At 43.7% G+C, this 14044-nt stretch overlaps 1 protein-coding gene across 3 annotated transcripts in view; it reads right to left on the bottom strand.

Annotated features, from left to right (window-relative positions):
• Nucleotides 1-14044, bottom strand: part of UBE2F (ubiquitin conjugating enzyme E2 F (putative)) — a 125984-nt gene that overhangs the window by 43712 nt on the left and 68228 nt on the right. For all 3 annotated transcript variants that reach the window (XM_073306748.1, XM_073306751.1, XM_073306749.1), the window contains one exon: nt 1894-1926. In XM_073306748.1, the coding sequence (XP_073162849.1) occupies nt 1894-1926 (33 nt within the window). The remainder of the gene's footprint in view (nt 1-1893; nt 1927-14044) is intronic.

The raw sequence follows: 14044 nt of genomic DNA, 5'->3' as shown, positions 1-14044 counted from the left end.
GTATCACCTGCACTATTATTTGTGCTGTATTTGCAGAAAGACTGAACTTCAACACATTGTTTAAGGAAACCAAGAAGCTGCCAAGAGACAGCGTGTTAATCAAGTCATCATGGAAAATAATGAATAATCACTATGGAAACAAAACCAAGTTTCTCTGGCCAAGGTACAGGTCAGTTTTCCTCGTAGTGTGTGATAACAGTGAATCTTTTATAACAGCTATCATTTTATAAGTGTGAAAGGTTCCCATCACTGCCACTATATGGGATTTGCTTCCATGGCAATGAATCTCTATGGTCATTGATTTTTTTTTTCCCCTAACAAAGTTTCAATTTTCTCTCCAAACCAAAAGCTGAGCAAGACTCTCAATCATTCACTTACCTTCCTTTGTTTCTAGAAACAAGCCCACATCAGCTTTTAAAAGCGTAATTATTTACAAAAAGCCTTTGAGCATATGCACAGGGGAAATCCAAGATACACGATGAGAGTCTTCTAGGACATTACAAATCTTTGCAGTCTGTCATGCATGATCATCACTCTTTTCAGATGTTCGCCCTGTATATATATTTTATGTGTATTCCTATTGTAGCGTTGCACTCTTTTTGTTTCTCTAAACCAGACTCACCCTATTTTAGTTATTTATATTTGTGCTGTATTCTAATTACTCTGCACTGAAAAGTCAAGTGCTCTCCAATCTTTTTATAAATTAATTTACTAAAGGCCCTAATCCAGGCAAATTAAGCCTCATTGGCCCATGAAAGCTCTCAGTTTCCCAGGGTTCTGTGGCCATAATCTTTGTCTATTCAACAAACTTTAGAAAAATATTCCTGGTGGTAGCAGTGATGGTTCAGCTACCCAGCTCCTCCTTCAGGAAATGAGGGACAGAATCCTTCTATCTGAGCTGGGGCTTGAGGAAACAGGGCTGGGCAGACATAGCCAGCAACTCTGCTCCCTGTCCCAGGTGCTTCACTATGCACTGGGGTAGCTCTTTAGAGAAGTTAGGGTAACCCTTACTGCAGTTGAAGGAAGTGATGGCAATGAGAGCTCAGGTGGCCAGCTTGACCATGATCCCTCTGCTCTCCACCCTTGACCTTCCCACTGCCACCAGGCAGCAGTAAGGGTTATCCATAACAGTCACGCCCCACACCTCTGCCTCAGAGGGGAGGAGGGCTATCTCTACTTGCCTCTAATCTATCAATGGGGGCAGTTTCTGGCTTCTGTTGTATATCTGAGGTGAGGGTTGCTAGCTCCAGTTCTGCCTGTTCCTGCCATTAATCCAGGATTTTACATGTACCCTCCACTTCTCGTAGCTGCCTCTTGTAAATAGGAGGCTCAGGCTTCCTGCGCCTGCCAAATCTTTTCATGTCATGTGGGATTCCATGGGAGCAATCTCATGTTTTAATTCAGTGTCAGGCCCTATTCTCATTCTGGGGGTTGGAGATCCTCAGAGCCCCTCACACCTCCAACGTGTGTTTAATGATTATAACTGTCAATAATTAAACCTATATTGGGCAATTTTTTATCCCAACCCTCAACTTTTCAGGATTACAGCAATACCAGTTATCTGCCAAAGTAATCCTCACATTCCCAGCACAATAACTCACTGAAGGAATTTAGGATTTGTGGAAAACCCTAAGCAACTCGTTACCAAAGGCTGAACCATAGATTTATAACTATAAATACAAAAAAATATTAAGGAAGGCAGCATATGCCCTTCTGTATGATAATCCCCATGGCTAGCTAATAAATGGGGTTAATTAAACACCACGAAAGACAGGAGGAACACGAACATTAACTATAAAAGAGACACTGGATCAGGTCTATACCAAGTAACTTCGAAAACCACCTGACAGGGAAAACAAAATTTAGCTGCATGCATTGCATCGTCTTACTTACTGTAAATAAAGAGTTCAATCCCCAAACAACATCCTGAAAAGGAAAAACAACAAAATCAGTCATGTGTACTTAAAATATTTTGTACATTTTAACATCCTTTACATTTCTATTAACCCAGCAAAATGATGGAAAGTCTTAAATCTAGGAAAGGAGGTGAGTATTGGGTGGCTTTTCTTTATATTCAAAATGTTTAAAACTTTCCCAATATTTATTTTAGTATATAACATGCAAAAAAGCACTTATTCAGGGCTTTAAGCACCTCTGAGACATTTAAAAACCGTCATCGAGTACAAGTAGCACATGGTGAATAATTTTTCTGTTAACATAAACACATCCATTTTAAAATTTTGTGTAAATATTCACACTCGCACTCACCCCTTCTGTGTTCAAGGAAAAGAAACAAGACTGAGTGACTGACCACACCAATAAAAACTGAACACCACAGCTCAGATTTCAAATAGGAAGTATCAGGTACTCGCGGTGAACTGTACGTGATCAATCCATAACATACAAAAATGTGACAAAATATCTGTCAAATAGACATGAAATATCAAATTTGAGAAAACTGATCTATATGTGAATATTCTGAAAGTAGGAGAAGAGGCTACATTTATCAAATTAATTATTCATTGCAAATTATTTGCTCGCCTCTACCTCCAAGTTTTCTTTAACTGAATAGGGACAATCAATGTGCAATTACAGATTCACAGTAAGAAATCAGTAAACTAGATGGAAGTGTTGCCCCCTGAGACTCCCTCGTTTAGAGTCATTTGATGTAACATTTTCCTTAACTCCAGTTCCATGACTGTCTGGCCTACAGGTGTGTGTCCCGAGTTACAAATTTCATGGGCTGACAAACAACGAGCAAGATTAAGTGATAAGACATTACTACAGTTAATTGAATCAGAGACTGTAAAACAGAGCTCCTATTAAACCTTCTCTCAGACTATGTCTTCAATTTTTAACAAAGATGGGTTTTATACAGCAAGGTATCTTATACGTTAGGCAGCCCACTGTAAACTCCTACTAGAGAAGATGCACTGTAGTTTTTACCATGAGATAAAGTCACCACTGTACCTGCCAGCCTTAGACTGACCTCACCTAGTTCACCTCACTACAGTGCTGTGACTGCTATAGGATTTTACACCTGGAGAGCTAAGGTGAGTTAGCTGTCCTAATCTAAACACACACCTTTTTTGGCCATGCAGACAACCCCTCAGAGAAATAAACCCTTCTCACTATGGCATAGAAAACAAAATGCATTTTATGCTCATTTAACATCTTGCAATATTCGCTTATAAAAAAAGGTTGAATGAATGGATGCATTTTAGCTTGTTTACTACTCTGGTCCCTCAGAACTTAGTCAAAATGATGAGGTATGGTAATACATAATACCTTAACAACTCTGTCAATAGTTACGATTACAAAAGCTGGCAGAGGACATGGTGTCAGCATTATCTGATGAATAGTTTTTTTACTGCCCCATTTATGTATTTTATACAAAAACACCCTCTGTTCATCTATTTTTAATCATACAGATCAGCAAAGTAACATTAGGGAATAATATTTTAGCTTGTTCAGCACTTTCTTCTAATGGAGTTTCTAAAGTCATCAGTGCTAGTAAACACTGCAAACCTCCTGAAGTCACTAAAGTATTCCACAAGGACAGAACATTACTGTTTAAATTTATAGTAAAAGAGTAGGAATTTCAGATGTTTAAGGTGCACAAATAGCCTAGAATTCTTAAGAATGTGGTGGTGAGCAGTCATCCTCACCAGAAATGATCTAATTAGCATGCTATCATTCATTTTCAGGGCCAGAAAACAAAAGGGTTTGGAAAAAGGGAGAAAAGACAGTTACCTTTCTGTAACTGGTGTTCGTCGAGATGTGTTGCTCCTGTCCATTCCACATTAGATGTGTTTACTCGTCATGCACTGGTGCCGGAAGTTTTTCCCTCAGCAGTATCAATAGGGGAGCAGCTCTGGTGCCCTCTGGAGTGGCGCCCGTATGGCGCAGTATAAGGGGCGCTGCCGTCTCCCCTCACCCTCAGTTCCCTTGTGCTGGAAACTCCAACAGCGGGGAAGGAGGGCGGGTTGTGGAATGGACATGAGCAACACATCTCGAAAAACACCAGTTATGGAAAAGGTAACTGTCTTTTCTTCTTCAAGTGCTTGCTCATATCCATTCCATATTAGGTGACTTCCAGCAGTTTCCTTTGAGACAGGTAGGAGTTCATGGTTGTGCAGATTGTAATACAGCTCTGCCGAACCCAGCGTCATCTCTAGCCTGTTGAGTGATGGTATAATGAGATGTGAACGTGTGGACTGAGGACCATGTTGCAGTTCTACAGATGTCCTGGATCGGGATGTGTGCCAGGAAGGCCGCCAAAGACACCTGCGCTCTAGTCGAATGAGCCCTGACGATTGGTGGCGGGGGGACCTTTGCTAGCTCATAACAGGTCCTTCTGCAAGAGGTGATCCAGTTGGAAATCCTCTGCAAAAAAACCAGAAGGCCCATCCTCCTATCTACTGTAGCGATGAAGAGCTGGGTCGATTTACGGAAAGGCTTGGTACACTCCAAGTAAAAAGCCAAGGCCCTCCGGACATCCAGTGCGTGCAGACGCCTCTCCTCAGCAGTCTTGTGCGGCTTCGGACCAAACACTGGCAAAAATACATCCTGGCTCATGTGGAAGAAAGATCCCACCACCGGCAGGAAGGCTGGGTGGGGCCGCAGCTGGACCTTGTCCTTATAAAAAACTGTGTAAGGCGGTTCCAAGGTCAAGGCCTTAATTACTGAGACTTGTCTCGCCGAGGTCACCACCACCAGGAAAGCGACCCTCCAGGACAAATAGGAAAGGGAGCAGGAGCCCAGCAGCTCAAAAGGCGGGCCGCTGAGCCTGGAGAGGACCAGGTTAAGGTCCCACTGCGAGACAAGGGCCCGTACCTGCGGGTAAAGCCTCTCGAGGCTCCTCATAGAATCACAGAATATCAGGGTTGGAAGGGACCTCAGGAGGTCATCGAGTCCAAGCCCCTGCTCAAAGCAGGACCAATCCCCAACTAAATCATCCCAGCCAGGGCTTTGTCAAGCCTGATCTTAAAAACCTCTAAGGAAGGAGAGTCTACCATCTCCCTAGGTAACGCATTGCAGTCCTTCACCACCCTCCTAGTGACATAGTTTTTCCTAATATCCAACCTAAACCTCCCCCACTGCAACTTGAGACCATTACTCCTCATTCTGTCATGGAACCTGACAGTCATGTCATGAGAAAAGACTGTCTGACCTTGGACTGGCTGGTGGAATGCAGAGATGGCTGCAAGATGCACTCTGATGGAAGAATGCACCAGACCCTGGTTCCTGAGCTGCAGTAAGTAGTCCAAGATGGACTCAACTGAAGAATGCGAGGGAGAAATGCCACGCTCCGACGCCGAGCGGGAAGACCTCATCCACTTGGCCAGGTAAGTTAGTCTCGTGGATGGCTTCCTACTTCCCAGGAGGACCTGCTCGACCTCCTCCAAGCAGGTACTCTCCTCCGGGTTCAACCACGAAGCATCCACACTGAGAGGTGTAGAGACTCGAGGTTGGGGTGTAGGAGCCGACCATGATCCTGAGAGAACAGATCGGACAGCAGGGAAGGGGCCAGGGAGGGGCCACCATCATGTTCATGAGCGTGCTGAACCAGTGCTGGCAAGACCACGCGGGGCAATCATGATAACCTGTGCCTTGTCCCTCTTGAACTTTACTAGGACCCGGGTGACCAGAGGGATCGGAGGGAACGCATGCATCAGACCCTCGGCCCACAACAGGAGGAAGGCATCGGAGAGGGAGACTTTCCTCAGGCCCTACCGGGAGCAAAGCCGATGGCACTTTCTGGTTTGCCTGGTGGCAAACAGATCTACTCAGGGAATTCCCCACCTCTGGAAGATCATGAGGGCGACCTCCGGGTGGAGCGACCACTCATGGTGAGAGGAGAAGTCCCTGATGAGGTGATCTTCTAGGGTGTTTCTGATGCCAGGGAGGTGAGCAGCTTCCAGATGGATGTCGTGGCCAATGCAGAAGTCCCAGAGATGGAGAGCCTACTGGCAGAGAGCCAAAGAGCGCGCTTCTCCTTGCCTGTTGATGTAGAACATTGAGGCTGTATTGTCCATCAGGACTCTCACCACTTTGCCTGACAGGTGTGGCAGGAAGACCCCACAGGCCAGCTGGACCACTCTGAGCTCCTTTACATTTATGTGTAATGTTGTCTCCTGCAGGGTCCACATCCCCTGGGTCCGGAGATGTCCAAGGTGTGCCCCCCCAACCAAGCTCCAAAGCGTCCAACACTAGCTCTACAGATAGAGCGGGACTGTGAAATGGGACTTCTTCCAGAACCTTCTCGCAATCGGTCCACCACCGCAGCGAGGTGCGAACTGCCAGAGGAACGGTTATGATCTTTTCCAGGTTGTCCCTGGATTGGGAATAGGTCGATGCCAGCCATTGCTGCAGGGCCGCATACGGAGTCTGGCATGGCAGACCACGTATGTGCAAGCTGCCTTATGGCCTAGTAGGCGTAGGCATGCCCTCGCTGTTGTCAGGGGAAATGCGGACACTTCCGTGATGAGGTCCATCAGGGCCTGAAACCTGTCTAACAGCAGGAATGGTCTTGCCCGGGTTGAGTCGAGCATGCCCCCGCTGAATTCTATCCTTAGAACTGGAACTAACGTGGACTTTTTGTGGTTGACCAGTAGTCTCAAGGAGCGGCATGTGATTGTAGTACAGTGATGTCATGTTGGACCTGAGCCTCGGAATTGCCTTTGACAAGCCAGTCGCAGAGTTTCGGGTAAATTTGGATACCCCAACGCCCGAGATAGGCCGCGACTACTGCCATGTGCTTGGCAAACACTCTTAGTGCTATAGCCAGGCCAAACGGAAGGACCAGACTCTGGTAGTAGGCCGAACCAACTGTAAAATGGAGAAAGCGTCTGTGTCCTGGAAAGACCGCTACGTGAAAGTATGTTGACTGAACTTCAACACATTGTTTAAGGAAACCAAGAAGCTGACAAGGGACACTGTGTGTGTTAATCAAGTCATCATGGAAAATAATGAATAATCACTATGGAAACAAAACCAAGTTTCTCTGGCCAAGGTTCGGGTCAGTTTTCCTAGCAGTTTGTGATAGCTGTTATAGAATGATAACAGTGAATCTTTTATAAGTGTGAAAGTCTCCCATCACTGCCACTATTTGGGATTTGCTTCCATGGCAATGAATCTCTACGGTCATCAGGAGGTCATCTAGTCCAACCCTCTGCTCAAAGCAGGACCAACCCCAATTAAATCATCCCAGCAAGAGCTTTGTTAGGGTTTCCTCTACAATGAAAATGCATAGAGGAGGAAAAGGCTCCCTGTGCCCACATCATAATTCTACCACAATGGCACAGAGCCAACCAAAAATTTAGCCCTGTGTAAAAAGGTCATACTGTACACATATGTTTGTACACATCAATATGTGTGATTTTGAATGCCAATACTACATACAGATTGTCTTCTGCATAAGTAGCCTATGAAACAATTATACTCAGTAGACTGCTGGGAGACCCAAACAAATTAGAAAAGGAGTACTTGTGGCACCTTAGAGACTAACCAATTTATTTGAGCATGAGCTTTCGTGAGCTACAGCTCACTTCATCGGATGCATACCGTGGAGTGAGCTGTAGCTCACGAAAGCTCATGCTCAAATAAATTGGTTAGTCTCTAAGGTGCCACAAGTCCTCCTTTTCTTTTTGCGAACACAGACTAACACGGCTGTTACTCTGAAACCAAACAAATTAGTGACCCACTGGAAATTCGTGAATTTGTGAATAAATAGAAGAACTAGAAATAGAAGGAACACGCAAAGTGTATTTTTAAATCATGTATACTATACCTGCATAAAAAAGTACAGCACTATTTGTTCCTTTGAAAAGTGGGAAGAAACTAGCAGTTTGTGTTGGGAAGAAACTAGCAGTTTGTGTATTAACAACAACCCATATAGTATGTGACTGCAGTCGGTGGCTGTAGAACTTGATGCAGAATTGTGCTAGACAGAATTGAAGTCTTTTTTTGGGAGGGGGGTCTGGGAGAGAGGGGACCTTAGGTTTCTTGCTCTTTTGGTTGCAACAAAATATTCCAAATGGGAATCAAGAGAGCAAACCAGTGCAGTGGCATCTGCAGGATACTAATTCTAAGAAAAATAGCAACAATTTAAATTTCAGCACATCGTTAACTATTGCACTGCTTATAATTTATCTTAAGGTGTTCCAAAATTTCCCCTCTGCTGTACTGAGGTTCTTTAGAATTCAGGACCTTAGATACAGTATTTAGGTCAAGCCAGCTCCAGAGAACACAGGATTTTGCCTATAAAATATGCAGATTTGCAAGGTTGTAGGTTGTCAGAGCACATCGCAAATCCCATCTATTTAACCAGGCTTTGGGGGTTAGGGAAGGTGCAAGACAATTGGTATTATTAGTGTGGGGGCTATTTTATGCAGCAGATGTTTAAAAAAAATTGGTCTTTTTTTATTTTGATTTTTTATATTTGTATGGATTCTGTTTTATAATTGACAAATATACCTATGTAGTTAAATAAAACGTATTTGTTTGCATAGAAATCAAAATTAAGAAAGTAAAACAACATAACATGAGCCCCTGCAGAGTGCTGTGGCTCTGGAGGTCAAAGTTGCAGTCCCTGCTATGCTGACCAAGAGGGTGACCATCACTTACTGCTGCAACTGTTTGGGCCAAAGCATGGTGAATCCAACATAAGGCACATCAGAAGATCAACATGTCAGTACAAAGGTTGATTGATGAAGGTCTCTCTTTCTTTGCCCCATAACATTGTTTCATACTTGTGTTGGGTCTAAAAATCATTACTTTGAAAAAAACAAAAACGCCCTACAGATTTATTTATGCCACCCCAAATAAAGAAAAAATTGCAACTCCAAAATGCCTCCCTTTCAGATTTAGCAATAGTGACTTAAAATACAAAGTGCTGCTTGTAAAATAGTTTCTCCTGAGATTGAAGAATTTTAAAGCATCTCATTTGGTCGGAAGACCTACTTCTGTTCTAGTCGCCAACCCTAGCAAGTAGGTAATTCACATCCATTTCACAGTCTGCTATCAAACCTACACCAAAATTATGCCTTTGACACACTGCCTTTGACTTGTATAACTGTGTTCTCAGATGTCTGAAAGATTAACTACATAGTGTTTTTCAGAGTGTAAAAATGTAAATTACCAATAAGATTTTCCTTTTATATGCAAGAAGTGTTTAACTATTTATTTAATTTAAAAAGTCAGACAAAAGCAGCTAAAGAACTACACCATGGAAACTCCCTAAATAAAACTATTAAGGAGTACTTCTTATCGAATAGACTCTAGTTAATTATACTGAAGATTGAGACTTTTCCATCTTGTAGCTAATATATGTTTGACAAGACATTTGGTAAAATATTTATCACTTGGAATCAAGAAAAGGAAATAGTCATACTCTCACACAGAGACGTCTCCTGTTCCTTTTTTTTTTTTTTTTTTTTTTAAACTAGAGTAGTGATCAACAGGAAAAAATCTATTTGCACATGCTCAGTAGACACTTAGTGCGTGATACTGCAACCTTAATATTTATTTAAAATAGTATTTTTATTACTTACTAGCCAAATGAAAACAATTTACTTAAGGTGGACGTCACTCACTTTATATTTATCTAGATTACAGAGTATTTAAAATATTAGTATAAAATGCTTTATTTAGCATGAAAGAAGGAAGAAAAAATGGGAAACCTCTGAATTCCTCCTAGTCTCATTTACTTTCTTCCCTCCAAAGCAGTTGTCACCACCGGTAAATCGCGATCAACTGGTCGATCATGGAGTCTCTGCCCAGTCTATCACAGTCTCTGGCCGCTACAAGTCCAGTGGCACAGCAGGGCTAAGGCATGCTCCCTGCCTCTCCTGGCCCCACACTGCTCCTGGAAGCTGCTGGCATGTCCCTGCGTCGGGAGGGGGTGGGGTCTCCACGTGCTGCTCCTACCTGTAGGCACTGCCCACACAGTGGAACGGGAACGGTAAACTGCGGCCAATGGGAGCTGCGGGGGCTGTGCCTACAGGGAGGGGCAGTGCAAGGAGCCATGTGCCCCCCTCCAGGGGCCGCAAGGACATGTTGGCAGCTTCTGGGAGTGGCACGGGGCCGGGGTGGGCGGGCAGGCAGGGAGCCTGCCTTAGCCCCGCTGCACCACCCACCTGGAGCCACCTGAGATAAGGGCCGGCAAGAGCCCGCACCCCAACCCCCTGCCCTAGCCCTGAGCCCCTCCCAGACCCCAACCCTCTACCCCAGCCCTGAGCCCCCTCCTGCACCCAAACTCCCTCCCAGAACTTGCATCCCTTACCTCCTCTTGCACCCAAACCCCCTGTCCCAGGCTCAGCCTGGAGCCCCCTCACACACTCTGAACCCCTCGGCCCCAGCCTAGAGCCTGCACCCCAACCCCCTGTTCCAGCCCAGTGAAAGTGGGTGAGGGAGAGCGCGTGACGGGGCGGGGGGATGGATGAAGTGATGGGGTAGATTCTGGGTTGCACTTATTCAAAAAGTGATCTTGTGCTTAAAAACGTTGGAGACCACTGCTCCAAAGTAATATTTGAACGTTTCTGAAGAATTTCAGAAGCAGTAAACAAGCTCTGTTTCAGTTTCAGAGAGACAGAGTCAGCCATGCATGTCACAGGCTCCGAATCCGTAACAGCATGCATACAAAACAACATACTTTCTTCTTACTGGAGCCCTTGATATTTGCCCATATAGTTACATTACAGCATAGCAGACTTTCTTTTATAAACCAGCGCTCCCACTGGATTTCTGAACTAGCTTCAGAATGAACACTACAATGATAATGAAAACTAAATGCAACACCCCCCCATGAGACAACAGGAATATACTCCCACTAAATAATTCTGTATTCAGAAAGTATTACCAAAGTTTTGGAAAACAGGAATGGCTTCATTAAATTCTTCTAGTGTACTCTGCCATCCTCATGAAATGTCTTTTACATGTCTGGGAGCAATAATTACTACCATTCAAAAACAGGGAAACTGCAAGAAGCAGTTAAAAGAAACAGGGTATGTTTTTGCACATTTCTTATGAAGCAAGGATTATTAAAGGTCATAGTTTTTTGGTTTTTTTTTAAAAATAAGCGTTCTTTCACTAATTTTTCAGAGAGCCAAGATGAGTGCACTCTGTCTCTCTCATATCCTGGGACCAACAAAACTATACGCTGATTTCTCCATGAAGTTTAAAAAATGAAAGTCAGTCCCACAAAGTCTGTAATGCAGTTACGCTACAGAAATCAAAACAATGAACTTAACCCATAGTCTTGAGACTAGGTAAAGGAGAAATATCAGACTCAAAGTAAAAGTATATTTTATGACAACAGTAGTATAAAGAAAAAAAATTAGGTCCTCAGTTGATGTGAATCGCACCTGGTGAATGTTGTGGCAGGGGCTGGTTCTCTTGGCCAGAAGACATTTGATTTTCTACAGTATGTCTTCTTGATAAGGAGTAGCTCAAGAGTATTCTCAGACATGCAGGGACAAATGTGGTGAGCTTTTTGAAAGTCTGATTTTATAGCCCCATCAAACACTGCTCAGGAGCCATGTGCCTGAGGTGACCAAGGGCCAGAGGTGAAAGCAAGCAAGAGCCGGTATGGCATGCCGGACCTGACCGGCTTCCCCAGGCTGGCGATTTAAAGGAGCTGGGGCTCCCTGCAGTGGCTGGAGCCTCAGGCCCTTTAAATTGCCTCCCGAGCCCCACTGTCGGAGCCCTGGGGTAGCAGTGGCAGGGCTCCGGTGGTGACTTAAAGGACCTTGGGCCCCAGCCGCTGCAGGGAGCCCCGGGCCTGCCGGAGCCCTGCCGCTGCTACCCTGGGGCTCAGGCAGCATGGCTCGGGTGGCACTTTGAAGGCGCTCATATAGTTTTCACAACTATATGAAAGTTTTCCTGCTCTGGTGCTCTGCTGCAAACAGAATCATCCTCTGCTGTACTCTAGGATACAACAGAGCAAAATATAATCCTGACAAATATATAAAAATGAAACCATGAAACTGTACTGCATTTATCTTTACTAAAAAGAGTCCACATGACAGCCTGGCTTTTTTAAGGTATTGTTTACTGGTTGAGTTGGCACTTGTTTTTTTTTAGTCTACTTTAAATCAGATTTGTTATGTCTAATTGTTCATCTCTGGAACCAATTTATGAAACGTAGCCATATCTAGTAAACGGAACAGAAAGGTTATTTTAAATAAGAATCTAATGTAAATATAATCAAGGCTATGTTGGTATAGAAGACAATGGGTGAAATCTGGTTTAAAAACAATTGCAGGAATCTTATAGATGTCATTCTACTAGTATCATCAATAAGGACTTAAAATAGTAAACATTTTGTTTAAATCATTGGGCAATTCAATTCATATTTATAAATTTATCCAATGCAAATGAAAATATTTTTATTAAAATTAGTGATGCAAAATATTGCACAGAATTACACCAGGCAGCATATATTGTAGATGACAGGATACTGAGGTATAAAGCTATTGTTTTATGGATAAATAGAAGTATTTGAAGTCTACTCGGGTTACAAAGGTTGGTGCATATTCGTACCCGTTGATGATATGACAAACTAATTAGTGAGCTTACTCTGATCAGGGGGTCTTGAGCAGCGTAAGACCACATTTCTGGGGTGCAAGGCTGGGGATAGGGGAATTCGAGGTCATCTCCCGATATACAGTTCATGAGTGGCTAAGAAAGGCTTCATGTATGTTGCTGGGTGCGCCTCTGCATGCTGCTGGCTGAGAGAACAGAGTCTGAAGTAGCTTGCTGTTCACTAGCATATCAGTGTAGGAGAAGAGCCTGGGCAGGAGAGTTAAAGGGGTCACAGTGGTTCTACAGACCAGACTGCAGCCTGGGGGTGTCACACATACCAGAAAAGATAATATGTTTAACTACTCTGTTATCCTGCCTCAAGCTGTTGCTTTCACAAAATGATAAATTACAGATAATTTCAAGCATGAATTTTATACTTAAGAGTTTTACACTTCTAAACATTAAGGCTACCTATTCCTATATATTTTAAAAATATGAACGTTACTGTCATGGAATCATAAAACCCATGCTAATAGCTATAGAGTTTAGCTACTATATTTGGACATACAAAAACAGCTCTCTCCTATAAGAATCTTCCTCACTGCTGCACATACTAAACTTACTGACCTGCGTTTTATTTGCTCTACCTGCAAGTACCAGGAACGCACTCAACCCAATAAGATAGGGGAATTACTGGTGGCGTGGGTGCCAACAGGCCTCATGTGATGACACATAATACCGCCCCTCCATCCCATTCCCTCCCCCCCCACACACACACTCTAGAGAAAGAGATGCAATGACCTCTCTCTGGGAGAAATGAGAGTAAGGAGGAGAACCAGCTAAGAAAAAAAATCCTTGAAGAAGGGGGCAGAATATCATTTCCCTCTCCATCCTATTTACCAGCAATTTTAATCTCTCAAACAACATGTCAGGAACTATGAACATGTGGATATTATTCAGCCCTGCCCTCTCAAGGCAGTCATCAAAGTTGTCAATCCCAAGCAGTGACATCAGACCCAGTCCACTGAACTCCCCTTCTTTTGAAGCCTGAACTTTCAGGTCAGCTGCTGGAGCAACTGAAAACACACCTCCGCAAACAGAGAAGGAAGAATTATCTGATGTGCTAAGCAATCAAAAATTTGCAAGTAAATTAAAAAATTAGGCTCTCATTGTTGCATATCTCAATCCTTAGATGTGAGAGATGACTCAGCAGTAAGTTCGACCCTCTATTCGACATTGATGAGTCCTCATCTGGAGTACTGTGTCCTGTTTTGGACCCCACACTAGAAGGAGGATGTGGAAAAATTGGAAAACGTCCAGCAGAGGGTAACAAAAATGATTAGGAGACTGGAACACATGACTTATGAGGAGACACTGAGGGAACTGAGATTGTTTAGTCTGCGGAAAAGAAGAACGAGGTGGGATTTGATAGCTGCTTTCAACTACCTGAAAGGGGGTTCCAAAGAGGATGGGTCTAGACTGTTCTCAGTGGTAGCACATGACAGAGCAAGGAGTAATG

Source organism: Lepidochelys kempii, chromosome 11 (assembly GCF_965140265.1).
Source record: "Lepidochelys kempii isolate rLepKem1 chromosome 11, rLepKem1.hap2, whole genome shotgun sequence".
Lineage (NCBI taxonomy): Eukaryota > Metazoa > Chordata > Testudines > Cheloniidae > Lepidochelys > Lepidochelys kempii.
This window is presented reverse-complemented; position numbering and strand designations above follow the sequence as displayed.